The 26,732-nt window shown below is 47.9% G+C and overlaps 10 protein-coding genes across 10 annotated transcripts; 3 read left to right on the top strand and 7 right to left on the bottom strand.

Annotated features, from left to right (window-relative positions):
• Positions 1-365: 365 nt before the first annotated feature.
• On the top strand, positions 366-1,001 carry TRIVIDRAFT_57825 (uncharacterized protein; the record flags this gene model as incomplete). Its single annotated transcript, XM_014096617.1, has 1 exon — positions 366-1,001. One exon carries the CDS (start codon positions 366-368, stop codon positions 999-1,001), a length of 636 nt encoding a protein of 211 aa, XP_013952092.1.
• A 274-nt stretch (positions 1,002-1,275) lies between these two features.
• TRIVIDRAFT_44583 (uncharacterized protein) lies at positions 1,276-2,783 on the bottom strand (the record flags this gene model as incomplete). Its single annotated transcript, XM_014096618.1, has 2 exons — positions 1,276-1,765; positions 1,819-2,783. The coding sequence occupies 2 exons, from the start codon at positions 2,781-2,783 to the stop codon at positions 1,276-1,278; spliced, it is 1,455 nt and encodes a 484-aa protein (XP_013952093.1).
• Positions 2,784-3,178: 395 nt separating this feature from the next.
• TRIVIDRAFT_44390 (uncharacterized protein) lies at positions 3,179-4,543 on the bottom strand (the record flags this gene model as incomplete). The annotated part of the gene is made up of 3 exons (XM_014096619.1): positions 3,179-4,196; positions 4,245-4,406; positions 4,461-4,543. 3 exons carry the CDS (start codon positions 4,541-4,543, stop codon positions 3,179-3,181), a joined length of 1,263 nt encoding a protein of 420 aa, XP_013952094.1.
• Positions 4,544-5,857: 1,314 nt separating this feature from the next.
• TRIVIDRAFT_194406 (uncharacterized protein) lies at positions 5,858-8,334 on the top strand (the record flags this gene model as incomplete). The annotated part of the gene is made up of 7 exons (XM_014096620.1): positions 5,858-6,006; positions 6,207-6,385; positions 6,460-6,773; positions 6,836-6,916; positions 7,009-7,592; positions 7,665-7,847; positions 7,935-8,334. 7 exons carry the CDS (start codon positions 5,858-5,860, stop codon positions 8,332-8,334), a joined length of 1,890 nt encoding a protein of 629 aa, XP_013952095.1.
• Positions 8,335-9,050: 716 nt separating this feature from the next.
• On the bottom strand, positions 9,051-10,520 carry TRIVIDRAFT_194407 (uncharacterized protein; the record flags this gene model as incomplete). Its single annotated transcript, XM_014096621.1, has 4 exons — positions 9,051-9,266; positions 9,311-9,598; positions 9,654-10,217; positions 10,278-10,520. 4 exons carry the CDS (start codon positions 10,518-10,520, stop codon positions 9,051-9,053), a joined length of 1,311 nt encoding a protein of 436 aa, XP_013952096.1.
• A 980-nt stretch (positions 10,521-11,500) lies between these two features.
• Positions 11,501-13,276, bottom strand: TRIVIDRAFT_45231 (uncharacterized protein; the record flags this gene model as incomplete). The annotated part of the gene is made up of 3 exons (XM_014096622.1): positions 11,501-12,743; positions 12,808-13,008; positions 13,059-13,276. 3 exons carry the CDS (start codon positions 13,274-13,276, stop codon positions 11,501-11,503), a joined length of 1,662 nt encoding a protein of 553 aa, XP_013952097.1.
• A 4,195-nt stretch (positions 13,277-17,471) lies between these two features.
• On the top strand, positions 17,472-19,123 carry TRIVIDRAFT_44825 (putative PTH11-type G-protein coupled receptor protein; the record flags this gene model as incomplete). The annotated part of the gene is made up of 5 exons (XM_014096623.1): positions 17,472-17,579; positions 17,647-17,782; positions 17,855-18,371; positions 18,461-18,613; positions 18,664-19,123. The coding sequence occupies 5 exons, from the start codon at positions 17,472-17,474 to the stop codon at positions 19,121-19,123; spliced, it is 1,374 nt and encodes a 457-aa protein (XP_013952098.1).
• A 331-nt stretch (positions 19,124-19,454) lies between these two features.
• TRIVIDRAFT_135160 (uncharacterized protein) lies at positions 19,455-21,058 on the bottom strand (the record flags this gene model as incomplete). The annotated part of the gene is made up of 4 exons (XM_014096624.1): positions 19,455-19,741; positions 19,808-20,233; positions 20,291-20,444; positions 20,504-21,058. Coding segments are annotated over 4 exons (1,422 nt in total), but the record flags the coding sequence as incomplete, so codon positions are not given.
• A 2,209-nt stretch (positions 21,059-23,267) lies between these two features.
• On the bottom strand, positions 23,268-24,467 carry TRIVIDRAFT_194411 (uncharacterized protein; the record flags this gene model as incomplete). Its single annotated transcript, XM_014096625.1, has 2 exons — positions 23,268-24,315; positions 24,406-24,467. The coding sequence occupies 2 exons, from the start codon at positions 24,465-24,467 to the stop codon at positions 23,268-23,270; spliced, it is 1,110 nt and encodes a 369-aa protein (XP_013952100.1).
• A 777-nt stretch (positions 24,468-25,244) lies between these two features.
• TRIVIDRAFT_44524 (uncharacterized protein) lies at positions 25,245-26,225 on the bottom strand (the record flags this gene model as incomplete). Its single annotated transcript, XM_014096626.1, has 1 exon — positions 25,245-26,225. One exon carries the CDS (start codon positions 26,223-26,225, stop codon positions 25,245-25,247), a length of 981 nt encoding a protein of 326 aa, XP_013952101.1.
• Positions 26,226-26,732: the final 507 nt, after the last annotated feature.

Genomic DNA, 26,732 nt, shown 5'->3' on the forward strand with positions numbered 1-26,732 from the left:
GAGGATAATCCACATGTACCCACGTACTCTTTCTGAAATGGGAATAACGCCACTTTGGGTATGTCACTTATTAATCTGGATGACCGGAAGATGATGGTAGAACGCGCGGAATTATGTCTTGTCTTCATTCAACTCTGTAATGTTGGCTCGACGTGTTTATAATCATCGTTTTGAAGGTGGAGAATGATTCTCCGCTTGATTGCCGCGGACATGTTGGATCCGATGAAGCGGACTTGGAACTGGTCGAAGGTATAAGAAGCTCCAAAATTATCCAGTAGGCGAATGGTACGCTTTTCTCACCATCAATCCATTCCAACGCTTCTTATTAAAGTTTCATAAACATTTACTTCCTAACACAAGTCAAAATGACCGCATCTAGTCAGGCCAAAGTGGCCATTATCATCACCAGCACCAGACCTATTAGAGTTGGACCGGAAATTGCCAACATTGTCAAAGACATTCTCGAAAAAGAAGATGGAAACGAGACAAGGCTCTCCTTGGTTGATGTTGCAGAATTTAAGCTGCCAATCTACGATGAGAGCATTGTTCCGTACCAAGTTCCCTCTCAAGCAACCTATGCCAACGAACATAGCCGACGCTGGAGTGCCGAGATCTCCAAATACGACGCCTACATCCTCGTCATCCCCGAATACAACTACGGCATGGCGGGAAGCACGAAAAATGCTATTGACTACCTGAGGAATGAGTGGATGGGAAAGCCGGCAGCTATCGTGAGCTACGGCATGACGGGTGGCAGTAATGCCTCGGAACAAGTCAAGGTTTCGCTTGAGGGGGCAGAGATGCGTGTAAGCCCTACACGGCCACAGCTTGTATTTGCAAAGAATGGTGAAGCATCTGATATCTTTGCCGCCATGCACAAAGGCGAACTAGGGGAGAAATCGCGCGAGGTATGGATGACTGAAAACAAGAGGGATATCTTGAAGGCTTTCGAGGAACTGAAAGAGGCGATCAAGAATCCACCAGCGGCCAAAGAAAACTAAGGATAGGTAGCCGATATATATAATCATATTATCCTTTAAGAGGAATATTGAGATACGCAAGATTACTCTTCCATAACAACAATACATACACAATAGAAAGGGATTCAGCTGTATTGTCATGTCCAATATAATTCAGGATTATCCTTCAAAGCCATCGTTGTCATACACTTTGTTTTACTTAACGTCCCGATTTGAACAAAAGTTGAAAACAATTGACTTAATCTTACATCGCATATCACATCTACATGTGGATGGATCATAAAGTTCAAACATTCTATGCCCAGCTAAGCTCAATATTACCACCCACTTGCTTGCTATTGAACCACTCTACAATCTCAAGCTTCTCTTGCACTGGTTTCGCACCATCCAATACACGGCTCCGAACTAGAGCCTCGGAAGCCCACCAAACAATAGCAGAGGCGAAGTTGCGAGCAATGCATTGCCGCGGGCCTTTACCAAAAGGAAAACTGTCTCGCAACATCTCAGGCGTACACTCTAGCCACCGCTCTGGCACGAATGCATCTGGCTCTGGAAACACTTTAGGGTTGAAATGTAGCGAGTACGCTCCAATGCCAACGCTAGTGCCCTCTGGAATAATTGGTAAACCCGAGACTTTCAGTCCGCCTGATGGGACAATCCGGGGGAGACGAGTGGGATTGGCCAGCGCTAGACGGGAAGCCTCTTTAACAGCACCCGAGAGATAAGGAAGAGATCGAGCGTCTACTTCTGGGTTTTGGATGATTTCGTTGTAAATTCTGTCGTACCTATAGAAGATTTCAACAAGGTGTCCATATATGTAAGTTTGGAGGCAACTCACTTGTCAGGGGCCTGGATCAGATGCCAGCAGAAGACGGCCAGAACCCTGGCAACCCCATCTGTGCCTGCAAACATAATGTCCATTATCTGTGCTATGGTTTCTTCTCGCGAGATATTTGCGCTGAGCAGCCGTCCTTGGTAGGTATCCTTCTCTCCCTGAGCAATACTGTCATCAACAACCTTGGCTGCGAACTTCTGAACAATATCTGTACTCGTGGTTATTGACGCCTTGTTTTCGTCAAGCTTTGCAGCCCAGCTGTCAGCAAGGCTAAATATCCAGCTCGGAAGATAAAAGAAGCGACCGCCCGCAACGAAATTATCGACAAAAGCAGCTGCGCTGAGTCTTTCGCTGCCGACACTGTTGAAGCACTCCCCAATCAGATGTTCCGTCATAGCATCAATCGACATGCAGCGAAAGAGGTTTAATAAATCGACTGGTCGGCCGGCTGCCAGAGATCTTCGGTGCTGTAGCTCATCTAGTGTTGCATCGATAATTTTCTGCATAGCCGGCTTGCTGTTGGTAATTGCTTGCTGCGCAAACAATGGCGATACAGCTTTGGCCCGAACTGCTCTATGAGCATGATCCACTACCGAGAAAATGGTAGGAAAGCCATTTATATCAAAGTTTCTGTATCCGGCAGTCTTTCTAAAGCCGCCATTGTCAACATATATAGGATTGACAGCTGCTCCGTCGGAAATGTCAATCTCATTCGGGGCAATGCGAACCACGGGTCCGTATTTCTTGTGCAAGGCAGCAATAACTGTACATTCGATGCCCTTCCAGCAAAGATACCAGTACCAGATTGGAGTAAGACGAGCAATGAGAGGACCTGGAATATGTCCAAGGCGGTCAGTACTCAGTCCGTAGAGAACTTTCAGTACCAAGATAGTAACAAAAGCTACGCCAATGGACAAAGGACTCAGAGTTGTCACAAGCAAGGCCGTATCGGTAACGGTAGTCACCATTGTGATTGATATTGATTGAAGCGGCTCTGTGGCCAGTTTGACGTTGAGGACTGAATCTTGTTGAGCGGCACGAATTGAGGGGTTTATGAATCCAGGTTTTAACAAGTGGTCATGCCGCTCGGATCCTGCGCACGTTGGCGGAAATTTCATGCAAGACAAGACTTGGATCTCCCTTGCATACGTGCTGCAGAGATGCAACTTGCTCGATCTTCTACATAGTAACTAAAAATACTATATTTATTCTTACTGTGCAATTGGTTAGATTGCGCTTGAAAACTATTTCTACAGATCATGCGTAGAGCTCCCACCGCGGGTTAAATTAGAACAGATGCACAAAACCATTGTTCACAGAATGTTGATTAACATCGCAGATGAGACTGATTTGACTTATGTTATTAATTTTCCTGCTGCTGCTGCTTACGATCATATGCATCGTCAAGAGCCACCCGAATTTGTGCAAGAAGGTTGGTGACTTGCTCTGCATTGCCCACCGAAATCCTGAGACTACCAACACAACCTGCCTCGTCGCCACGGTAGCGAACCAAGACTTTTGATCGTATCGTCAGGAACCTCAGCACAGACTTCGCAATGTCGTTGTCGGGAACTCCGCCCTCGTCAGCGGCCTTGCTAAGGAACTCGACCAAGACGAAGTTAGTATTGAATCCGCCAAGAAATCTACCGACACCGGGGATCTGGGATAGTTCTTGTCTCAGTCGATCTCGCTGTTCAGCCATCTTGCATCGATATTCGTCTAATTTTGCTTGTGATTCCGGCTGAAGGGCTGCAGCGGCTAGAGCGACTGTCGGGGCGGACATGTTATAAGGGCCTCTCAAATTGTTCAACAGCTGAGAGATTTGAACCGAGGAGTAAGTGATACCGAGCCGGACGCCAGCAAGACCGAATGCCTTGCTAAGCGTGTGCGTCACAATCAGGTTGGGCCATTTGTTGACTTCTCCCACAAAGCTGACACTTGGCGCAAAATCGACATAAGCCTCATCGACAACCACGACACCGTTCCAGGTGGGATGCTGTAACAACTGGAGAATATCGGATCGGGCAATGATATTACCAGTTGGGTTCGCTGGGGAGCACACGAAAACAATTTTTATTGATGCGTCGTTGGAAAGTTGCTTGCTAATTTTGTCTGGACGCAAGGCGAAACCGTTGTGACTGTCGAGATCCACGTGGACAACCCCAACGTCGTTCACATCGGCACTGACTTGATACATGCCATAGGTCGGAGGACAAATGAGGATCTTGTCTTTACCTGGTGTGCAAAAGGCGCGGATGATGCAGTCAATGGATTCATCAGAACCCACACTAAGACAGACATTGTCCGGTATCAAGGGTGCAGTTACATCTTGGCGAGTATTGCGAAGATCACAGAACTTTTGCTTCAATGTTCTCTGTTGTCTAAAATACTGTCAATTAGGTACCTGATTGTTATGTTGATTTACTCACGCGTCGGGGTACCGGTGAAGCTGAAGCGCCTGAGGATCCAGAGCACGCTGAATAGTTACACCATGATCAGCAGGCGAGGCAGCGTCACCAACGAGAATGCATGGTCCAAATGCATTCTCATTGGCATCGAGAAAAGTCACACCATCGTCATTGATGCAGTCTCTGCAGAATGGTCAGCGCACAATACTCTGCGTTACAAACCAGGAATCTATGTACTCTCTCGGGGTAGTGTATGGCTTCAAAGCTAGAATATTCGGCCGTGCACACTTGGTAATGTCAAACACATGACTCTCCGACATTTCGACTTCAATAACTACCTGGATTTTGTCTTTGTAAAGCCGCAGAGCAGCCTTGAGCCCTTAAGGGGGGGACTTTTGCTCATTAAAGGAATCGTGTGCGGGCTGGTTGGTTAGGGCAGCTCGTCATGTGTGACCTGGTTCTGTGTTGGGACCAGAGGAATTCACTCGTCTCAAAGGCCAACCAACATACATCTCCTATCATGTATTTTGTAACGGGATCCCATATGGGTCCAAGCACCGAAGACCGGGCCGGATGACGGCCACTCATACCGGAGAAGCTAAACTCGTGATTGGTTAGATGTCTCCATCACTGCGATATTGACCAGGGCTTGACCCATACAGTATCAACTACTTATGATGTTTTGACATGGTTTTGCATTCCATATACCAATCAAAAGCGGGTGGTAAACATATATCTTATCCAAGCTATTTTCGGGGTCCTATTTATGGCCCGGAATATGGACATCAACAGCCGTTGATGATCTGAGGCCGGTCTAGAGTTTTACGATGCCTCTCTAGACTCTCGGCAGCTAGAAGCGGTCTCAATAGTTTGTTTTAAGATCTGCAAGTATGAACAAGGGTCATAGCTACAATTAAGCTCTCGCTCCTACGGAGTATATAGCGCGATCATGCATACCCGCCAAAATGGGGCAATTGAAGCACCTGAGAGGTCCGGAGTTTTGGATACCGGGGCCATTGGGGTATACAAATACGGCTCGATATGACTCAATATGGCATTACTAGATTTTGAATCTTTTAAAAATCCTCCTGATTTGCTACTTGGAATAAGCTTGTTGTATCTACACAGAGATTCCTCGGCACTCCGGAGCATTCCGTACGGCCGCTCCGTATGTTCCCACTTTGCCCAGACTAGCTACTGGTCGTAATCGGCAAACAACTGCCGTAAGAAAGCTCTTTGTATATTTCGCTCATGACTCAAAATTCAAACCATTTCAACATAAGTTATCTGGTAACCCCCCTTACAAGTTTGCATACATTTTTGCAGCAATTACTCCGTACTTCTCATCTTCTACTCAGATTTCTAGATTACTCATTCGATTTCTCGATTACTCATCATATAATGTAATCCTTGCGTCTGCAGGGAGACATCATTCTAATCATATAAATGGGTCGTATGTCATCACTCAGCCAATCACAAGCTGAACCTCGGCTGACGTGGGATTCAAGTCCGAGGTTTAAGATTCCGAGGTTTCCATGCATCGAGGCTCCTCGATTCTATTTCCCAACAGGCAAAGACCCCTTCGATAGTAGGTCTACGTTGAGGTAAAGACAACCAAGGCTCTGGACGTCAAGATGTCGACTCGCCGCTATCGTTCGGCTATTGCTTGTCAAACCTGCCGGGTGCGCAAGGTTCGATGTAGCGTGTCTATGACCGGGGTGCCGTGTATTAGCTGCGAGCAGGACCAAACGGAATGCATCTTAAAGCCAAGACAGGGCAAACGGTAAGGCAAACTCCCATGATACATTGGGGAAGAGGTTTATATCATCTAACCGGATCACTGATTGCAAGCCACGTGTCCCACAGCCATCGGCAGAACACTACCGTATTCCCGGCACCTCGTCACTATGCTGAAAGCTCGGCAATGCGAGATACCGCTAATCAAAGCAATCGGGGCCCCAATCCTTCATCGCCAGATTCTAGTCCGGGGGGCGACGTTGCGCCACTACAAGATACACAAGCACCATTAGACACGCCTGATACTAAAGTTTCAGCCGCATCCAGTGAACCAAGTGCTGCTGAAGAAGAACAGCTCGGTGTCGAAATGGTAGAAGTGGCCTTGGGACATCCACGAAGAGAGTGCCAAGTCCCATACTACATCGGTATGTCAACCAGAAAGATCATCGGGGGTGTCATGATCTCATACGGCAGCGTTTTTAACTCTATATCCATACAGGTGAGCAGACTGGGGGGCCTACCTCTACTATGCATATATGCACAACGGATCACCTCATACCAAAACATCTCCTCATGCCAGCAGCAAAGCAAACCATCTTAACCGAAGATGAAAAAACCTTTCTCCGCCGCAAAGGCGTCTATTCATTTTTATCAGAAACAGCAAGTGATAGTCTGATTCGGGCATATTTTCACAATGTCCACCCAATCATGCCCATCTTGGAAGCGGACAAGCTCCTGGAATATCACCGCTCTAAACGACTTCAGGATTATAACCTTATACTTCTATGGGGTCTTTATACTATCTCTTCCAATGTAAATACACCTGTCCGCCCAATTCCTCTGTGATGTGTGTAATGACTGAATGCGGACCACAGTACATACCCGCAGAGATATACGAGAATGAGGGCTTTGCATCTCGGAAAGCTTTCAAGGCTGAGATGTTTGCTCGTGCAGTTGTAAGTCATCTTCTTATTTATGTATTCGTTCTCTTTCTCCCATAAACTGATCCATGGTATATTTATAGTGCATATATAACAACGGTGGTGAGAAGAATAACCTTGTTCTTCTACAAGGAGCGCTGCTACTAGGTTTCTGGAATTCGGACATAGAAGATCATATGCAACCATGGCAGTGGAGTGGCCGAGCTATCAACTTATGCCATGTTCTCGGCCTTCACCGCGATATTGACGCTATCGGATACAACACATCCATAACCGAACGGCAGCGCTCCCTATTTCGCAGACTGTGGTGGACATGCTTCTGGCGAGACCGTTGGCTTTCTGTGTCCCTTGGAAGGCCCCTACGAATAAATCTTGATGAATCTGACACTCCTGATCCGTTGGTCTCGGACATTGCTGTGGACCTGGAAGGTATACCAGAGTCTGTGACTTCGGCTTATTTTCCGAGGGACCTGCCGCGATTGGCAGAATACTGGATTCAGCTGATACAAATGACGAAATTGCTGGGCAAGACTCTCATGACATGCTACCAGCTGCGACGACCAAAACCAACAATCAACCAGATTGATACCCTCGAGGCGGAGTTGATGCGCTTTAATATGCCGGAACACCCAGACCCTAGTCTGTCTCGGCTGGCAACCTTTTATTACTACCATTTGCAGCTTCACTATCAGTTAGTGCTCCTTCGTTGCTTCACTTCCTCTCTTTGCCTTGTAATGTGGTTTTCACTTACTGACTAGTGCAGAGCCATCTTGGTCACATTTTACCGACCTTGTAGTGTAGAGGCTCCTTCAGATCTTCCTTCATACCGCCAGAGAGAATGGCAGCAGGAAATGCAAGGGAAAGCAATGTCCGCTGCATCAAAGACTTGTAACATTGTCTATTCTCTCGCCCAGGGCAACTTCTTTTCTTATGCTGGGCCAATGACGTGAGTTATTGCCACATCCACCCCAGTTCTCAACCGATATCATTCACTAGCTGTGTTTGACCGAGAGAAGCTAATGTTACTCGGCAGACCTACTCTTTTGGTCCCGGCAATGCAAGTCTACCTCCTCAATTGCAAATTCGGCGACGCTCTTTCAAGAAGGCTCGGCTTAAACATGCTGAACATGTGCATGATGATCTTGGAAGAGCTGCAAAAGACCTATTCAGTCGCTTCCGTGTGCCGAGGTATATTCGGCAAGGCTATACAGCAGCTCTTCCCTGACGACGCCGCCAGCATTTCTTTGAACCATTCTCTTACCGAGCAAACCGTAACGCCGGTGGCGGAGCTAATGCCCCCTCCGACATCTATCCCGGATACTGCTCTTCAGCTGGAGCTTTTCGGTGCCAATGCCACCAAGGCAGATTTTATTGATGCTCTTACAGCTGAGGCATCCATTTTCAGCTTTGTCGATATGTTGAATTTCACATGAATACTAATCCGATAATACGCCTAATACTTTTATGTAGCCTAGGCTGGGCTCTTATGTAACTTGCCTGCCAAAATATACGTGTAATGATCAAAAGTTCCAATGTTCTTTCTACAAGCACCCCACGAATTCTAATCGCGATTCATACGTGTATTTCTCTACCCCATGGTTATCCACGAAGTGGCTAAGCACAAATGGGGCAATCAGCGTGCCAAGGCATGTAGTGACTTGGATCTCCGAATAAATGGTGTGATAATGCTCTAGATTCCTCGGCTGCTTGGCATGCGCGAATCTACATTAGCTACAACCTTGGCGATCCCGGGCCGATGCCTAGTTTGTACGCTACATGTGCCATCATCCGAAAGTGGCAATATATAGTCGGATCCGTAAAGAGCTTAGGGCAATGAGTTGATATGACTACATTCAATGAGGTTCTACGGAATGGAACGGCAAAGTATCTCGGCTCATCATGAATTAACTTGTATCATATCCGAGGCCATTCACTTGGATTCCGTTCGAAATCCCCACCACCGGCTGAGAAATACTCCGATTTCGGTATTCTCTGTTTAATGAAAAGAAGTCGAGGAACACTCTTTGCCCAGCTTGTAGCTCAAATAGTATTCTAAATACAACAAATCACTAGTTTTATCTTTTAATAGAACATCGATCATATATGTACTCTTTCGTCTTTAAACCCGCAAACTATGCTTTGCGTCAAGTTACTCTTTATCCTCCTTTTCCCCATCAAACATAACGTCGATAAGCCCTACACTAGCACCTGGGATTACCTTTACGGCATTCACCTGAAACCGATCGTCTGCCATCTTGAATACGGTAGCCCAATCCTCTGCTGTACGTTCCTTGGCATTGAAAAGGACTAACATCTGCATGTCAAAAGCGCTCTGCATCTTTCTTACGGGTAACGGTGGTCGTTGCTGATCTTTGTCGTAGTCCGGAAGCATAATATATCGAATAGCACGACGTGAGCCCCTGGTGTCAAAGCTGGAACTAGCTGCTGAAGAATTTTCACAACATATTTGTCCGGCCAGTCATGAAAGATATTGCGAAAGATATATGCGCTTGCGGAAAGAGGCTGTGGCGTAAAGAAGTCATGTACCTGAAATGATATGCTACTTGCAAGCTCAGGCGTCGATGCCATGGCACTGTCGAAAGCTGGCTGTAGCTCTGAGAGATCCTGAACTGTGAAGCGGAGGTTTGGATGAGATTTCGCTACCATAGCACTGATATGACCACTTGAGCCGCCCACCTGTGAGTGCATTAGCTATCAGAACTCTCGTGCTAGAATAGTGTACAATGCATACATCAACAACAGTAGCCTCTCCGAGGCTCTCCCAGTCAAAGGTTTCCACATAGGTCTCGGTATTAACCATACCACCAAGATCTTGCAACCCTTCAGCGAATCGGGTAGCACGGTAGCCTTTTGGCTTGCCTTCCTTCTCATCCACGTTCAGAAATTCCCACATCGGGCGAGATACTACCTTGCCGTCAAAGCTCGCCAGATAAAAAGGAGCATGTTCCACCTCTTCGCTCGGCGTCGGGTGTTCAACCAACCATTTTTGTAATGCATCTGCCATCACCGTAGTCGCAGGGCGCACATCTTCAAGGAGATGACTCGTGAACGATTGCATATGGTGGTTACGTGCCATATATGCAGAGGCAGCAGTGTGAATGATCCGGTCGGACCCAGGAGACTCTTGTCGAAACAGGTAAATGTTCATGCCAAATCGGAGGAATCGGCGAACTATTTCCTCGGGTAATTTCGTAGCAACTGCAATTTCAGCATAGCTGGCAGAGCCTCCAATCGGAACAGCACCCCAGAAGTTGAAACGGTTGAGGACGTCCAGTGCCATGGCCTCATTACCCAACTAAGATCTGTAATATCAGTACTATAAACTTGATAAGAGATGCGAGTTTGTAGCACCTACCCACATATTTTGGGTCATAAAAAATTCGTTCGGGCCCATGGCTAAATGCAGCATGTCCATCAGCGCTTCGACAAGTTTCGTACGGGGGCCTTGGATATCTTGATCGGGAGGGAACGATCCAGGGGCATCTTCGTTAAATGATGGCTCAGAAAGGTTTTTTGCTCGAAGATTGGTTGTGAGCGTTGTGGTAAGCCCAGTAACTATCGACAGTAAACTCTCGAGCGTTTGACTAGATTGCGCCATGCTGAATTGATAAGTTAATTATCAGGTAGGTCTCTGCTATGTATGCTACAATTCGAATATGGGACTAGCCTTCTATATGTTATGTTGATAACATCCTGCAACGGTCAGCATCCTGCAAATAATGTCTACTCTGGGAGCCGCTAGCAGGGGATGTATATGTGTAAGTAATCATCACGGGTTGCCATGAACGAGTCACTATTGTCAGATACGGTGTTAAGCATAGGGCAAATTTATAACTAGTTTGGGACGTTTGAATGGCAGATGAGGCCTATGATATTGAAATTATTCACGTTGACGACATCCAAGTAAGCACTATCGGGGAAGGGAACAAGGAAACTATCCGCCCGATTTAACCGTACATGTGTTCATTTTGACTTTCACAATTGATTATATCTTATAATTGCCTCAGTCTCAATTATTTAAAGCCTGTTATGCATTGCTACTTTGAAGGGGAGGGGTTGCGTTGCTACAGTTGGTAGCTTCAACCTGTATTGATCATTCTCATCCTTATCATTGCTCAACTGTCTTAATCTAGTGCTCTTAGTTGTCCATGTTTGAAGTAAGTAACGGTGCGGTTGTCAGTCGCATAAGTGGAAAGCAATTCAGGTTTGTCCGATACTTGGACACTACAGCGACGATTGACATTTATTTCCGCCGGGTTTCGCACGATGAAGGGCATGCTACAGCGCGGGTCAATCAATTCGCCGGTTTTGACGCCATCATCGTATATTAAGAAGAAGAAGGGTAAGATGTCATTAGGTTTAATTGATTGGTCTTACAATGCCAAGAATTAGACAATCCTAGCCCATGATGAAGCCATCAGTAAAGCTCTAGGAGAAAAGGGTTCCAATAAGAGGCATCTTGGCAAAGGCGCTGAGATAAGGCCAACATAGTGAATATTGAAAACAAGAACAATTAGCAATATATTATCTATTCAAATATCCCTCCGCCCACTCAAGGTGACAGTAAAATCTATGTATTTAGGAACGGCACATTCTTCCGTCGTTGCCGACAGTCCAGGCTTCGCTGCCCACAAGGCGGAGGCCATAAAAGAGAGAGTTAGGGTCATACTTCTTCTTGATAGAAAGAAGAGTGTTGTAGTTGGTGCCGAAGAATGTCTGCTGCCAGTTGGGCTGCTGGAAATCACCCTCGTTCATGTACGCACCGCTACCAGGTGTCACAGCAGTAAGCTGCGGGACATACTCATTGGTAATAGTCTTCTGGTCCGCAATCATCTGTGACCACGGCGCGGTGTTGTTCCAAGGAGTGCCAATCTGCAGGTGCACCGTTGTGGTTCGCCAGACAGGGTTAACTGCGTTGTTGGCGTGGGGCTGGACACCGTAGTTTGCGGAACTGCCAACAGCCAGAACGCCGTGTGCGGTAAGGTTTTGCAGGACAGCCTGGAAAGCATCGTTGTTGTTCTCGAGGACGCTGCGGGGGATCAATCTGCTGCCGTAGTTGTAGTCTCCGACAGCAAGGTTTCCGTTGGGAAGCGGGCCCATGTAGGTGTTGTAGTGGTCATAGTATGAAAGCTCGGTGTACTGGGAGGCCACGGGAGTAATTCCAAGCTGGCTGAGCAGGGCATTGAAATCCGCCAGGACAGTGTTCTGGACGTAGTCGGCTGTGGAGTTGTAGACGGTAACTGGGTTGAGCATGAAGATCTCGTTGTTGACAAGGTAAATCACCATGGCGCCCTTGTCAATCATGGCAGGCAGCAGGGCATGGAATCCAGACACAAGCTTGTTGAAGTTAGCCTGTGTGGTGGTGGCGGCTGCGATGGTTACTGTAGCACCGCCGATGGTAGCTCCGGGATGAACCTTGACAGTCATAGACGTAACGACACCGTATCCGGAGCCGCCTCCACTCAGAGCCCAGTACAAGTCGCTGTTCTGGGACGGAGAAGCAGTAAGGATGTTGCCAGCCGCAGTGACAACCTCGAATTCCAGTGTCTGATCCGCGCCCATACCAAAGCTGGTGCTCAGAGCAGAGTGACCGCCACCCTGCGTGTAGCCTCCAGCGACGCCAACGGTTGGGCACTCGCCAGACACCGCAACGTAGCCATGGCTGTGAGCAGCCTGGAGCATTTCGTAGCCTTGGACACCAGCGCCTACCTTCATAGCAGGGCCGGTGTAGTTCTTGCTGGAGTAGTTCGAGATGCTGATGTTCTTCAGGTTATGGGTCCAGATGCCGAGAGCGCCAGCACCGGTAGAACGACCAAAGAAGCTAAAGAAAGAAAAGCAATCAGCTTATGTTTCTGATAAGAAGTTACAAATAAGTGTCGGCATACTCATGGCCAGTGTTGCGCACAACCACGCGGATGTTGTACTTGGTTGCGAAAGCCAGGGCGGCCTGGACATCAGCGTCACAAGTGACGTTGACAGCGTAGCTGACGTAGTTGCCCAGAACGCACTTCTTAGACTCGGGAGTGAAGGGATCGCAGCTCTGGTTGGCGAAGAAGGGCTGCATCAATGACGACGACGTCGTATAGCTATCACATCGTGTCAGACAGGCGTTGTTGAAGAGGGTGGACCAACGAACTGTGTTTGCGGCAGTTCCCAATTGGATTGCAATTGCGCACAAACGGCCTGGTTGTATTTGGGATCGTGGCACGGTGTTCCGATAGGAACGGTCGCAATAAGTCGGCCATGGACGGATGAGTTCAGAGACGCCCATGCGGCAGAGCTGGGCCAGTTAGCATCGCCAGGAAGGTAGCGACATGGAGGCGGAGGAGGCGGGCGAGCAGCAGTCGCGTCCATCATAGCAACGGTAGAATTGTCTGCGCGTGCGCACGCCAGCAGCGCGGCAGTGGCCGCTACATTGAAAAAGGACTTCATCTTTCTGTTCCCTAAAGCAGATGAAGAACTGGTGAAGCTTGAGAAACACCAAGATTGTGTCGCGATGGACAGTATACATATTCTTGCAACAGATCCATATTTATCGCCTGGCGGACAGCGTCGTATTACCAATTATGGAGACGTTGGAGACACGGAGATTGGAGACAGTCATGGATCGCACAGCAAGCGAGCGTGACGTCGCTGCCTCCGAAGGACTCGAGAAGAACTTAGGGCATAAACTGGCTCCATTGTGTGGGATCCAACAGTTGGACTATTGAAAACTTCCTATGTTTAGAGATGTCACGAACCGAGGAAGCAGAATGCCAAGAGAGGATGTTGCTCCGTCATGTTCAGAGAGGCAAATGAGGACTCAGAAACGAGTCGATGTCACCGTGGTTTCCAGTCGAGGCAAAACCCCCTGGGGGGGCGACATGCAATTATCGTAGATCGGGCTTGGCCTAAGATGGACTAAACACGGATCCGGTCTCAGGTCAGTTTACTACGATTAGGAGTATGTCCGAAGAACCCCGGTAAGCCACCACGTTCTAAGAGTCGGTGAATGCGATGGCAAACTTCCATTCCATGCCATGAACTCCACCCAGCCGAGGCATGAATTTCGATAACGTTCGACTTATGTTCGTTCAAACTGAGCCCGCCGCCGGGAGACGACATCGCCATATCTGTGCTGCTGTGTGGGGTAGCCTTCGTGCATTTTGCAATCTTGGAATGGTTCTTCCCAACAGAGCGGATGAATCAGCGGAGATTGCAGTTTCTCCATAAAAAACAAATCCACTCGCTAATCGTGGCGACAGGGGTTGTTTGCTGGCTGGTATGGCGGATAAGTTACTGCAAACAGCATTGGATAAGCAGAACAGGGTGGTTTTTGTATGGGAAAACAGCCCGTCTTATTTTATGCAGATCCACCTCGCCAGCATCACCTGTATAGCCTCTTCGAATGACTCGACATCACCACGTGGTTGTCAACCATCAAAAACGTGGCAAAATTACAATTACGGTCTGGATCAGCGAACCTAATCCAATCATCCCACGAGGAGGCCCTGGAGATGCTGCCTTCTTAATTAATATCTCCTTGGACATAGGCTAGATTAGGTGTTTGATCAGCAGGAGCTTGGCATCAAAAAAAGTATATAAAGGGCACGTCACCCCGAACGAAGGGCCTCGAAGAGGTGGACATCTAACATCGGTTTTGATTCTGTGTTTTTATCGAAGGACAGAATGCTCCGGAGACTTTGACAAATTTCTCAGCCCAGTTACTGTACAGGAGTATGTCCATTCTTGTTAGCTAGTCTACTGAAGATGGTTGGAAACAGTATGGTCCATCAACGGCTGTGATTAACCTGCTTTCGAAACCGCCTCAGGTCTCTGGAGAATGGGTGGTTTGCATAGCAACAACGAGCTACAGCCTGGTGCACATTCCTGGTAGACTGGCTCGCAATGAGCAAAGTCCATTTCCACTCGTCTGTCCTTTCGCTTTCAAAGCCCAATCCCGGGTGCGGCGGCACACTTAGACAATCCCATCACCCAGGATACGGCTATCTAGCCGGCAGCAGATGCTTATGATGAACTAAGAGCAGTCACCGTTGGGAACTACTATGTAATAAGGTGGGCATAAAGACCGCGCGATCAACCTATGAGAGAGCAAGGAGCGTAAGGCATTGCTACCAATAGGCTGGCTCAGGACGACTGGTCGTGGAGCGGAAGTACGAACTAGGTCCACATCGATTGTCAACGGATCTAGAGCCGACAAGTATTTTCTTTTTTCTCTTCACGCGTAGGATGGACTTGACCGACGACTTGACCGACGATCGGAGAGGGATTTATCACGCAGTATGATAGGGAAAAATCCATACGAGGGAAGATCATGGACCGTGTTGCCATAGCGTCAATCTTTTGCGGACCCCTTTCTATGTGTATGAAGATCCGGGGTTAGTAGGGAGTTTAGCAGTACAGTAGCATTGGTAGCAGTAAGAGCTTTTCAGTCTGATGATCCGTCAGAGCGGCCGGGCCTGAAAATCCGGTTTACGGGAGCGCTCTTGGCCGTTACAGCCACAGCGGCCCGGTTAGTCTGAAATTTTTTTTCTGGTGGCGTCTTGTTGACGCTTGATAAGGAGCCTAGCTGACGGGAGAAGGAAGCTTCGGAAGCCAGCGGAGACAGCTCCGATCATAGAGTCCATGATGGATTCCAGCCCCTTCTGCTCGAGTCCAAGGATCTACAGAAGGGCATTGTAGGAAGATAGAAAGTTTGGACACAAACCATCAATTGTCTCGCTTGTATCTCTCAGGCTGACTGGGCATTGACAAGGAGAGATGAGTGACGCTCTTGACCGAAATTACATACCAGGTAATCTAAGGTGCCTGGATCTTTAACGGTCCAGACTAGTCGCTACTATAATACGACGCAGGAGCTCGCCTTAATCCAGCGCTCAGAAGAAACCAGAGAGGGGCAGGGAAGAGAAGAGAAGAAGAAGAATACAATCGGTCCTCGAGGCACAGATACATAGTATTTGCAAAATCGCCAACGATTGCTTCGATGGGGGGATTTTATTTACAAAGAGCCTCCTACATGGAACCACATACGAGTAATGGTTTACTGGATCCAATCCCTTCGAAACTGCAGCACCCCCACCGTTGGCCGGTCGGGGCAATTACGAGTAGTTATGTTGCCTACTGCGTACCCAAGGCATTATCGGATATTTATAATATACCCTATTACGGAAGTGAGACGAATTGCCGGCCTATGAATTCGGCTTTCTCAGAGAATTACCTTAGTAGTTATTACGGTAGTTGGTTTTGCGGAGTATGCATTAGAGATTAGAGAGGTTGGTAATGAAGAGGGCTGCCAAGATGTGGGACCTCCACACAGCGCAGCTCAACGTTCTACAACACTACTCGTACAAGTACATTCCATTTCTGTTTATAGTACGAGTACGGAGAACTGGGTAAGAATGTGCGCCGTTCTGTCCGGTTATTACCCGAAACTAATATTTCGTGTGCTCTCTGGACTCGTAGTCTAACGCCCTGCTCTGCAACTACCGCGAGGAACTTGTTCTAAGCATGCAGCCAATCGATAGCTCAACCCCGGACTTTGTCACCATATTTGTACTTAGCTGGCATCACATGTACCTGCTGAACCGCGCCTTTGGTGCTTCAAATTTGTTCCAGGTAACTGCATACGGCAACTCCCTTTTACAGTATGTTCGCGTAGCTATCCGAAGCTGAACTAAACATCCCAGCTTCTTCAAGGGGTTCAGCTCATGCAGTCAACGGTATTCTGTTCCCCCGCTGAAGATTGCGAGTCTCCACCCATGGTTTCACGGGGAATCTTCCTGCGTCTTACCACGGGTTTAGTTTCTCTTTAGCTCAGCGCAGAGGCAACCGAAGCCTCTAGGTCTACAGCCCATCTTAAGCGGACGCCAACATAGGCTTAGAGACGTGCTTTAGTGCATCCCAGTTCCCTGGTTTTTTTCCTGAATTTTTTTTTTCTTTGCAGTCTTCCTGTCAGGGGCCCCTGCATAAGGTGGGGATTCTTCCCACCAGGTTTTTCCCCGATGAACCAGCCTTCGGCCGTTGCCCGTCGCATCCCCCAAACAGAAACCGATTCAGCAGACAGGGCTAATGCAATGCAACGTCAGCAAGACTGTTCGGCTTAAAGAGCCGTCATATTCACGAGTCAGCGACACCTCTAGCTCACAAAATACAGCACTGTATTTTTCCAAGTCAGCCATATTCTAGAACCTAAGGGCCGTAGGAGATGGATGCTAGTGCAGCGCGGTTACTCAAAGTGCGAATTAGGCCCGTCCCTTAACTCATCAACGCCACAGCTTCGTATTAATTATACTGGGTTCTTTACCCTTTTCTACAGTGTAGTACCTTTGGAATGCCCGCAATAACAAACTAGTATGCTGTCCCCCATCTTGAAATAAAGGGGCGTGCCCATAATCTACTTGTAGAAAATGCCCAGTTAAAGCAGGTACAAGGCGAGTGCTGGTCAACCCTCAAATGCTTGCCCTTATGTGATGATTGATATCTCCCACCTTCCCGTCCCGAAAACGATTCCTTTGATCCTGGAAATCGACCTCGGAGACCAGTAAAGACAATGAAGTTGCTATTTCATCTCTTGCTGGCGTTCCTGGGAACGTTTGCCTTGGTACTCGCAGACAGTTCCCCCGCTGATAACCCCCTTTCGGTGTTGCCGGCCTGTGCGGTATGCTATCCATTTTTTTTTCTTTCCTCCTTCAGACGTGATCCGAGCTCGAACTAAAGATGATCAGCAAAAATGCCTTGCATCTGCCGTTGCAAATTCCACTTGCAGTCCAACTGATGTGAAGTGTACCTGCGAAAGCTCGACTATTCAAGAAACCTCGGCAATCTGCATTGCAGGCACCTGCACGGTTCGAGAGGCCTTAAGTAAGTTCTCTACCAACAGCTCATCCTCCAAAACACCCCAACGGTGATGCCTTGTCTAACTCTTCTTGTTAGCTACCAGAAATGCGACAGATACACTCTGCGGCGTCCCTGTCCGTAACAGGACTCCCGACTTCGCCAATGTTACCATCGTGCTCGGTGTCGTCTCCGGCGTGGTTGTCCTCCTACGTATCGGCTCCAAGCTTTTCATGAGGATGGCCTTCGCTCTGGACGACTATGCCATCATCGTAACGCTCTTTTGTGGTATCCCTTCTTCAGTAATGAACGTCCGGGGCACGGGAGGAAATGGAGAAGGCAAAGATATCTGGACGCTGCCGTTCGATATGATCACTCGTTTCGGAGTATACTTTTACGTCCTCGAGATTTTATACTTTGCCCAGGTCATGCTTCTGAAGATGACATTGTTGTTTTTCTATCTCAACATCTTCCCAGGCAAAGCCCGAAAACTACTATGGGGTACCGTTCTCATTAACGGTGTATTCGGAGTTGCGTTTATGCTTCTCGCGGTTTTCCAGTGTCACCCGATTAGCTTTTTCTGGACAGGCTGGGACGGTCAGCACAAAGGCAAATGGTATGTACAAGTTCATCCACCACTTTCTCACCTGCATTTAGGCCTCCCTCCGAGCATATAGACCAAGGTAAAGGCTAACAGAGATACAGTCTCAACAGTAACGCTATCGGATGGGCAAACGCCGCGATTAGTATTGCATTGGATATATGGATGATCGCAATCCCAATGTGGCAGATCCGCAATCTCAACCTCCACTGGAAGAAGAAGGTTGGCGTCGCTGTGATGCTCCTCGTTGGTACATTGTAAGTGTACCCATGCTGTGGCAACAAGCTCTTGACTAACATAGCCCAAGTGTTACGGTTGTCAGCATCGTCCGACTCCAGTTCCTTGTGAACCTGGGCAGTTCCTCGAATCCCACCTTTGACCAGGTTGACGTCTCTATCTGGTCCACTATTGAGATTAATACCGGCATTGTTTGCACATGTCTGCCATCCCTCCGTCTCTTTTTGATCCGCCTGTTTCCCCAGCTGGGTGGCTCTTCACATAAGAACAGTGGCTATCAGAACTATCCGGACAACTACGTCAATAAATCAGATCACATGGGTAATAGTCGAGCACAGACGTCGGTTTCGGCTGTGAAATCCCAGAACCGCCCGGAGCATCGCGGGATTGAACTCAACACGATGTATGAGGTACGATATAGCGATGAGGATGAGTCAAGATTGGTTAAAATGCATGAGGAAGAGGCTTCGAAGGGAGTGCATGTGGGTAGTTCACGAAGCATGAATAGTAACAGTGAGGTATCACTGTAAATTATATACTTAATAATATGTAGCTAGGCCTTGGAAGATATCAGCCAAGTTCTCCCTGTCTTACTACACAGAGGGGACTTGATAAGCCACAAAAATTTGTCGCTTGTTATTAACGGACACAATTTCACACGAACAATTTGGTCTGGGCCTTTTTTTTTTTTAACAAAAAAGTCTCTCTTAGTTTTATTTTCGCGCTCATCTGTGTACCCAGTGTACTAATTTATAGCCCAAAATAGCTTCACCTGAGCTACTAACATAAACCCATACCCACTCACCAATATTCTTCTCGTATCATACATTGACCCCCAACAAAGCTCCCTTAATTGGCAGAAACTCCCAGAGCCTTGTTGAAGGCATCTGCTGCAGCCTGGCCCGTCAGTTGAGACGCAGCAGCAGAAGCACTTTGGCACGTAGAAACCACTGCAGCACCGGCCTTGCAGCTAGAGTTTAGTCGATCGCAGATGAAGTCGGCAATGACCTTGATGTTCAAAGCCGAGCCATGGTTGAAATCTGCTTCATTGACCGGCGCAAAGGCAGGCTCTGTGCGGCCATCAAGCCCGTTGGCGAACTTGATGCTGGGGTTGGAGCATGAGCCGAAATTACCCGTAGCATTGCTTCCTGCACTTGCATTGCCAGCGTTACCGTTACCGGCGTTGCTACCACTGCTAGCATTGTTTGCTCCACTGTTGCTAGCGTTGCTGTTGTTGTTTCCGGCATTGCTGTTGGAAGCTCCAGATGTAGCGGCCGCTTTACACTGGTTGTTCTGGTCATCACACTGACCTACTCCTCCGGAGAGCTTACCAGAGTTGGCAGCATCGGCACAGGCGTTGTGCTGGATATCGCAGGATCGTCCAAGAGCGGCTCCGGCGTTGACAAAGGTATTTCCATTAACGGAAAATGGTCGGTTTCCAGTGCCCGAAATGACAGGGGGAGGAGGGCCGCCGAGTGTGCCGGTGAAGGTCTGGACATTGTTTCCGCTAGCAGCAGAAGGCTCACTACCGCTAGAGGCTTGAGTCTGAGAAGGGGCAGCAGCTGGTGTGGAAGTTGCTTGGGCAGCTGGCTGAGATGTCACCGCAACATTGCTGCTAGGAGTTGGAGCAGTGGCGCCTCCTTGAACATTTGCCGTGGAGAACTTGCTCAAGTCGACCAAGTCCGTGGCCTGAATACCGCCAGTACCGGTAAACGTCTGAGACACAGCGGCAGCAGCCGAGGCGACTTCGTCCTGGCTAGCGTCAAGAACAAGCTTGCCCGTCGTGAAGATACATCCAAGCTGGGGGTCGGGATCGTCGCAAGTATTGCCCTTGGCTGTGGCATCATTGAGCTATGAATTTGTTAGTCATCAGTAATTCGACATATGTAACCGAGAGAATATGAACATACATCACCCGGGGCAAAGGTGCCGCTGAGGAGGGCGAGATTGGGATCTGCTCCAATGCTCTTGAGCTGCTTCGCCAACTCAAGAGTAATTCCTTTGTTGATGGAAGCAGCATTGGCAGACGCCGGGTCTTGGTGAGGCTTTACGGCCTGGATTTCTGGGTTCACAGCTTGTTCAGTGCAAGTAACACTTGCAAGTCCGACTTTGCCGGTATTTCTCTCCAAGGCCTGATACACCAATGCTCCAGCCATGAGTCGAAGATCTTTAGCAGCCTTGCCGTTGGTGAAAGCCTGATCAGCTGTCTCCTGTTTGAGGCAGTCCAAGTTTGTTACACTTCCAGCACCACCTGCAGCGGCTGCATTACCAAGCAGGCCAAAGACGGCATCTGTGATGCCCTTGGGGTTGTTCTTTTTCAGAGCTTCATTCGTAATGGTGAGGAAAAGATCGTGAGAATGCTCCTGGGGAACCTCCCGGCGAACCAAGTTGGTAGGAGGTAGAGGAAAAGCGAAAGTCTGACCAAACAGCAGAGCTGTGGCGATAGAGGTGCTTTGAAACTTCATGGTGATTGAGTAAGGAGGGTGATTGGAATTTTCAAAACAAAAGAGACTTTCAGATAAGAACGAATAAAGAATACAATAATAAAAGAGTTTCAAACTCTAAAAGAACGGACCAGCCTGCTGGATAAGAAGAAGAATGAAACGAAACAAAAGAAGACAAGAGTTGACAACGGTGCAGAGACTGTTCTATCGATCGACTAATTGGACAATATATACCAAATATCTCGGCCCCGGCTTCCTCGAGCTTCCGAATATCTACCCCAATACTCCTATAAGCGACGTTTCCGTAGCCGCTGTATCGCTCGTTTCATAAACACGGAAGGAAGGTTAAACGCTCCATCTGGAAATCCGGCCAAGACGAATAGATAAAATACAGGGGGCACTATGTAAGCAAATGTCTGATATACAGTAGAGTATTCTCCTTGCTTCTCATGTTCCTGTCGCAGGTCTGACGGGAGAGCTGAAACGGTTACCGTTTCTGGTGGGGCGAAGGTAGGGATTCGCAGACGTTTCATACAGAGGCGCGACAATAATGGCCGCAGCACCTATAGCCTCGGTTGACGCTGTTTATTAAGTTTAGCAAAGGAAAATCGTTGACCAACTTTAATCTGATTAGATATCAACTCATTTGTGACAGCGCCGGGAGACCGCAGCTCCGACTTGATACCGCTCGCAAGGAAAGGAAGACGGATTTGTGGGTCCGTACTCCGTAGGAGTTGTATATTAGACTCAACAATCGTTCTGGATTTTCTACCGGTTACGTGTTTCCATGCAAAGTGCATTGCTCTGGGCTTAACCCATTTAAACTTACGTACTATTAGCTTCTGAATATCTCCAAGGTCGAAGCTCAGTCTATATCAAGCATGCCTGCCCTCACGATAACCCCAGCAGTGCCACGTGCCCAAGTTGAGCATTTCTTCATGACCTAGTACGGAGTAGTTGATAGGGATTCCACAACTACCAGGGTTGCTGTCGCAAGTATGGGACGCAGCGCTAAGCGAGCCAGAGAGGCGCCTGCGTCGTGTTCGAACCAGTCCATGGAACAGACTGGAACACGACCCATAACAGGGGGTCCCAAAAACAAGCAAATCCCCATGTTCCCATGCATACTCCACATAGCACGGGGCGCGATGACTACTAGGATAACAGCTGCCGCCCTAATATCCGGGCTCAACGGACGAGTATTAAGTTCTACAAGGCTCCGAGTCGCCCTTATACTCTTAGGTCCAGACCATGTTATAGGCCGTTGTGGGAACACCGCATACATGAGCCCGCGACCTAAATGAAGCATGGTTTTGGCTGGATCATCGGCCAAGCCACCGGGCTTTCCACAACGGGCTTCGGAACGGGCCTGCGTCGTCATCTTCAGTAACAACGGTAGCTACGTGGGTATTCGGGCTTTCATTTCCCTATTTGATATGAGATTCGCAGTTTATGCATAGATCAACACAGCTCTTGGCAAACGCTAGACGCGCCAATCGGAGCACAAGCCCACCCTTCACTTTGTTAATGCTTTGCTAATATACTTTGATGACTTAGCCAGGAAACCTCAAGTAAAACATGATCAGAAGCACCAAAAGTGTCACTACCCGAGTAAATTGCGAAGTGGATTTTCATCCGAGCTATGGAATAGCCGTAGCACCTGGTTGTGACGAGCAAGACAGAGACATCGTATTCATTTCTAGGGTAACCGCCCACAACAAAGCTACTGGACGAACACATTTGATGCAACTCCATGCTGCCTTCTATCTGAATTAATTATTCTCATTGCTTTTAAATCTCTTAGTGGTAAATGGTAGTACTTGTATATGCTCGAAATAAGCGACAGTCGTCGGGGCGCATAATTAGAAAGAGAGTCGAGCTCCGGTGAGCTGGGGGAAAGGGATGCGCAGGGAGAAGATTAAATATGCTAAATTGCATCAACTTGTCATCAAACCCTGCTACTACTTACAATAAGGAAACTTGCACATTACTAAGACAATCAATTCAACTAGCTTATTTTTGTCTACGTAATAGCTGCCCAATTGGTCATGTATTGCCCGATAAATATATCCTAACTGTCAACGGCTTCAGCCGTAAAGGTATCCGTCACGAAAATCTTTACTTTCCGTCTTCTTGTTATTATCCAAGATATGAATCGAACTCAAATAGACGTTAGCTTCCTTCGGTGGTTGAGCCCGTTAAGGACTAACCAGCGCTTTGGTTGGCAAAATTAAATCGGCTCTTCGAATTCTTGCACAATCCACCATGCCGAAACTGGTTGGGATGTTGTCCCATTCTCCGAGATGGACATACCAATAGTACCAGATACCACCGTGGCGAACTTGTGCATATTCGAGTCAACTATTGTCACAGGGAGCACAACGAGACCTCTCGGAATGTCTCCTGGCCTTATCAACGGATACGACACTCCGTCTAGTATTAGTCGTCTGCGGTCCACTTCTTGACAATCCCAAAAGTCCTCTTCTTTCAAATTCATTGTGACCGCCCCATCCTCCTTAAAATATGCAAAGGCTGTGATCCAGCCCGACAGCGTGAGGGTGCTCCCAGCAGAACCTGCACTGCCAGCCTCATACGCGACGCGGAGCCAGAAATCCTTAACCTCCTGCGAGTCCGGCTCGTCAAAGGTTCTTAGCATATAATTCATGATGGGCTTTAGAAGACTGGCCCAGCGTTTGCACTCTTCGCCGTACTTGTCTAACTTGCTGACCCGGCTTGCAAGCATCTCCCAGTCGTGTCGGGTTCCCAGCAGTGTTACACTAGGTAATCCGCATCCAATCATGATTTTGTAGCTGAAGTATTGTTGCATTGCGCCCATCATGCCGAACGCTGCCACAGCCTTGTCATGGCTTGTTGTAGTGGAAAAGTCTGGTATCATCCACTCACGCAGCTCTGCATCGACAACGTTCTCCTGAATAACAGAGGCAAATTCCTGAGCTACCTTGCTAAAGGCGAGTTGGGAGAGGCTCATGAGTTCGACAGTCAGCTCCCGCTTTCCCTCGTGAGCGACGAACATGTGTCGCAGGCGTTCGGCGTTCCCGTTGACAAAAAGGCTAAACTGCGAAAGGATAGCCTGCCAGACATCGTCAGGTCGGATAACTAGGTGGAGATCCTGATTGAAAGCGCGGATGAGCCCATCAACAAATCCATTGTTGCCGTATACGGATACAATGTTCTCGGTTGTACTCTTAGGATCGACGGAGGAAGCGATAATTGGGAAATCGCCAAAACCGGTACTGCGAATTCTCCCAGTACTCGATCTGACTGGGGGTCGACGTGAGTCCTTCGCATAAGGGCTATGACAGGAGGAAGTAACAGTATTGAAAGCTGTCCTATCATCTGAATTGAACACAATCTCTCGGTCTTGATTCTTCCCCACCTTGGAAGGGGAAGGTCTCGTTGTGACAGGCATTCTCTGCGAATTTTGGCCTAATGGTGAATTAGTCCGAATTTGGTGTCTGGGGAAGTGACTTTTAGACAGCGTTGGTGTAGGTTTAAATAAGATGCTGATACCTAGAACACAAAAAGATGCCTAGAGCTTAAAGAGATGCCTAAAATGAGGCAAAGACATGCATGGATTCAGTAAGATTCTCGAGGCTCAGATGGGCTAAAGGTGGTGAGCCCAAGAAATGCCTAATATCTGACATGTAAGACGAGGAGATATGGAAAACTAACGTCGGAATGCGCAATCCATTTTCGAGCACTGTTGCTGGCTTTTATAGCTTGACGGAATAATGCAACAGTTCTTTACTGGTTGAATTGAATTAAATGGATTTGTTATCTTGGAGCCAGTTGTTGCGTGGTGTTTGAACTACCTATATGTTTGGCCCTCGTTGCGCGCATTGGACTTTGGTGTTTTGAACCCTCTCACCCTGATTGTAAATACAACCTCCAAAAAACAGCTATTGTCTGGAGATTCGAAGAAAACTAACCCTGAAATAACACTATACGAATTAGTGTTTGTAGTTAAACATACCACTAAAAATTTGTCACCCGAGTTAAGAGATAAATGTGATTATAGGACGAGAGGTTGATAAGTAAATTTTTGTTATATAGGTAGCTGCTCCGTATAATCTACCCATCTATTGGTCCCTTACATTTCCACTGCTCAATCATCTAGTATATCTGCCCGCTAACTCGGCTGCCATACCCTCTTGATAGGCCGTATCTCTGTGTATTGGGTGGTCAATCATACGGCGACATCACCAACTGTTAAAACCACCTTGCCCTGAGTCCTGCCTTCGTGAATTGACTTGACTGCTTCTACAGCCTCAGAAAGCGGAAGAACATTTCCGACACAAGGCTTTATTTTCTTCGCCGCCACAAACGAAATGAGATCTCTGAATTCATCCAGAGTTCCTGCATAAACTCCGTGGATGCTAAGCTGATCAACTAATAGGCGGAATGCATCTGTAGGCAGTTCAAAGCCGCTGTGGCCACCGCAAACCACAATTGTACCCCCTGTCTTCACAGAGGCAACTGTATGCTTCCAGGTCGCAGTGCCGCTGGTATCGAAGACAGCGTCGACTAGTGTGGGAAGCTTCTCTCCAGCCTCGAATGTTCTCTCAGCGCCGAGAGACTCTGCCAGCTTCCTCTTCTCAGCAGAACGGCCTGTGGTCCATACGCGCATGCCCGCAGCCACACCAAGCTGAATGAGAGCCGTGGTAACACCGCCTGAGCTGCCCTGCACAAGCATAGTCTGGCCAGGGCGCAGGCCAGACTTGGTGAAGAGCATCCGATAGGCGGTAAGCCAAGCAATTCCAAGCACAGCTCCCGACACTGAGTCGATTTCCTTAGGTAGAGGCAATATGTTGGCCGGCGGGACAGCCACATATTCCGCCAGGGTTCCATCTACAAGTTCCGAAAAGACGTTACGCTTTTCATCCTTTGTCTCGTCGCCAATATAGCCGGGCGAGATCATGACGGGGTAAAGGATGACTCGTGATCCATCTTCAAGAGTTCCAACACCCTCGCAGCCTAGAACAATCGGGAAAGTGAGAGAGTGATGGCCAATGCCCTTCAGGGTGAAAACGTCGTGCCAGTTGACTGTAGCAGCTTCGACTTTGACGCGTAGCCAACCCTCTGGAACCTTAGGTAAGGGCACCTGGCCAACTTTAAGACCAGCTAGAGGATTTTCAGCATCACCGTTGGCCGCATATACCGCCAGCATAGTCTTTGTCTCGGATGATACCATGGTGCGTAAGTCCAGAGGTAATAATATCTTTCGTTGGTGTCAGATGCGGGAGTGCAGTATAAGAAATTGAATGTGTAAGATGAACGCGAATTTAAATGACATAGACGAAGACTGATGAAGCCATATATACATATGAAGAGGCTTTAAAGGCTTGGATGTCTTCTGCGGAGAGGCGGAGAGGAGATAAATGGTTATCTAACAACCCCATAAATTTGCAAGTTACATGTCTACAAAGTATAAAATGTATCAATAAGCAGCTATATTGATGTCATGTATCCCCACAGACCACAAAGTAAAACTATAGAGAGATTTGTCGAGCGCAACTCTAGGGTGCGGAACTCCGCGTTTTCGAATCTTACCCGCACATGAGCGGATGAACAAGTATACGCATTATTAATGGCGCTAGAATCTCGTATATACTTTATCTGTCGGAAATCTAATCATATCTCTTGCTCTAGGTGATAAACCCGGATTTTCACCCCA

Source organism: Trichoderma virens (assembly GCF_000170995.1).
Source record: "Trichoderma virens Gv29-8 chromosome Unknown TRIVIscaffold_87, whole genome shotgun sequence".
Taxonomy (NCBI): Eukaryota; Fungi; Ascomycota; class Sordariomycetes; order Hypocreales; family Hypocreaceae; genus Trichoderma; species Trichoderma virens.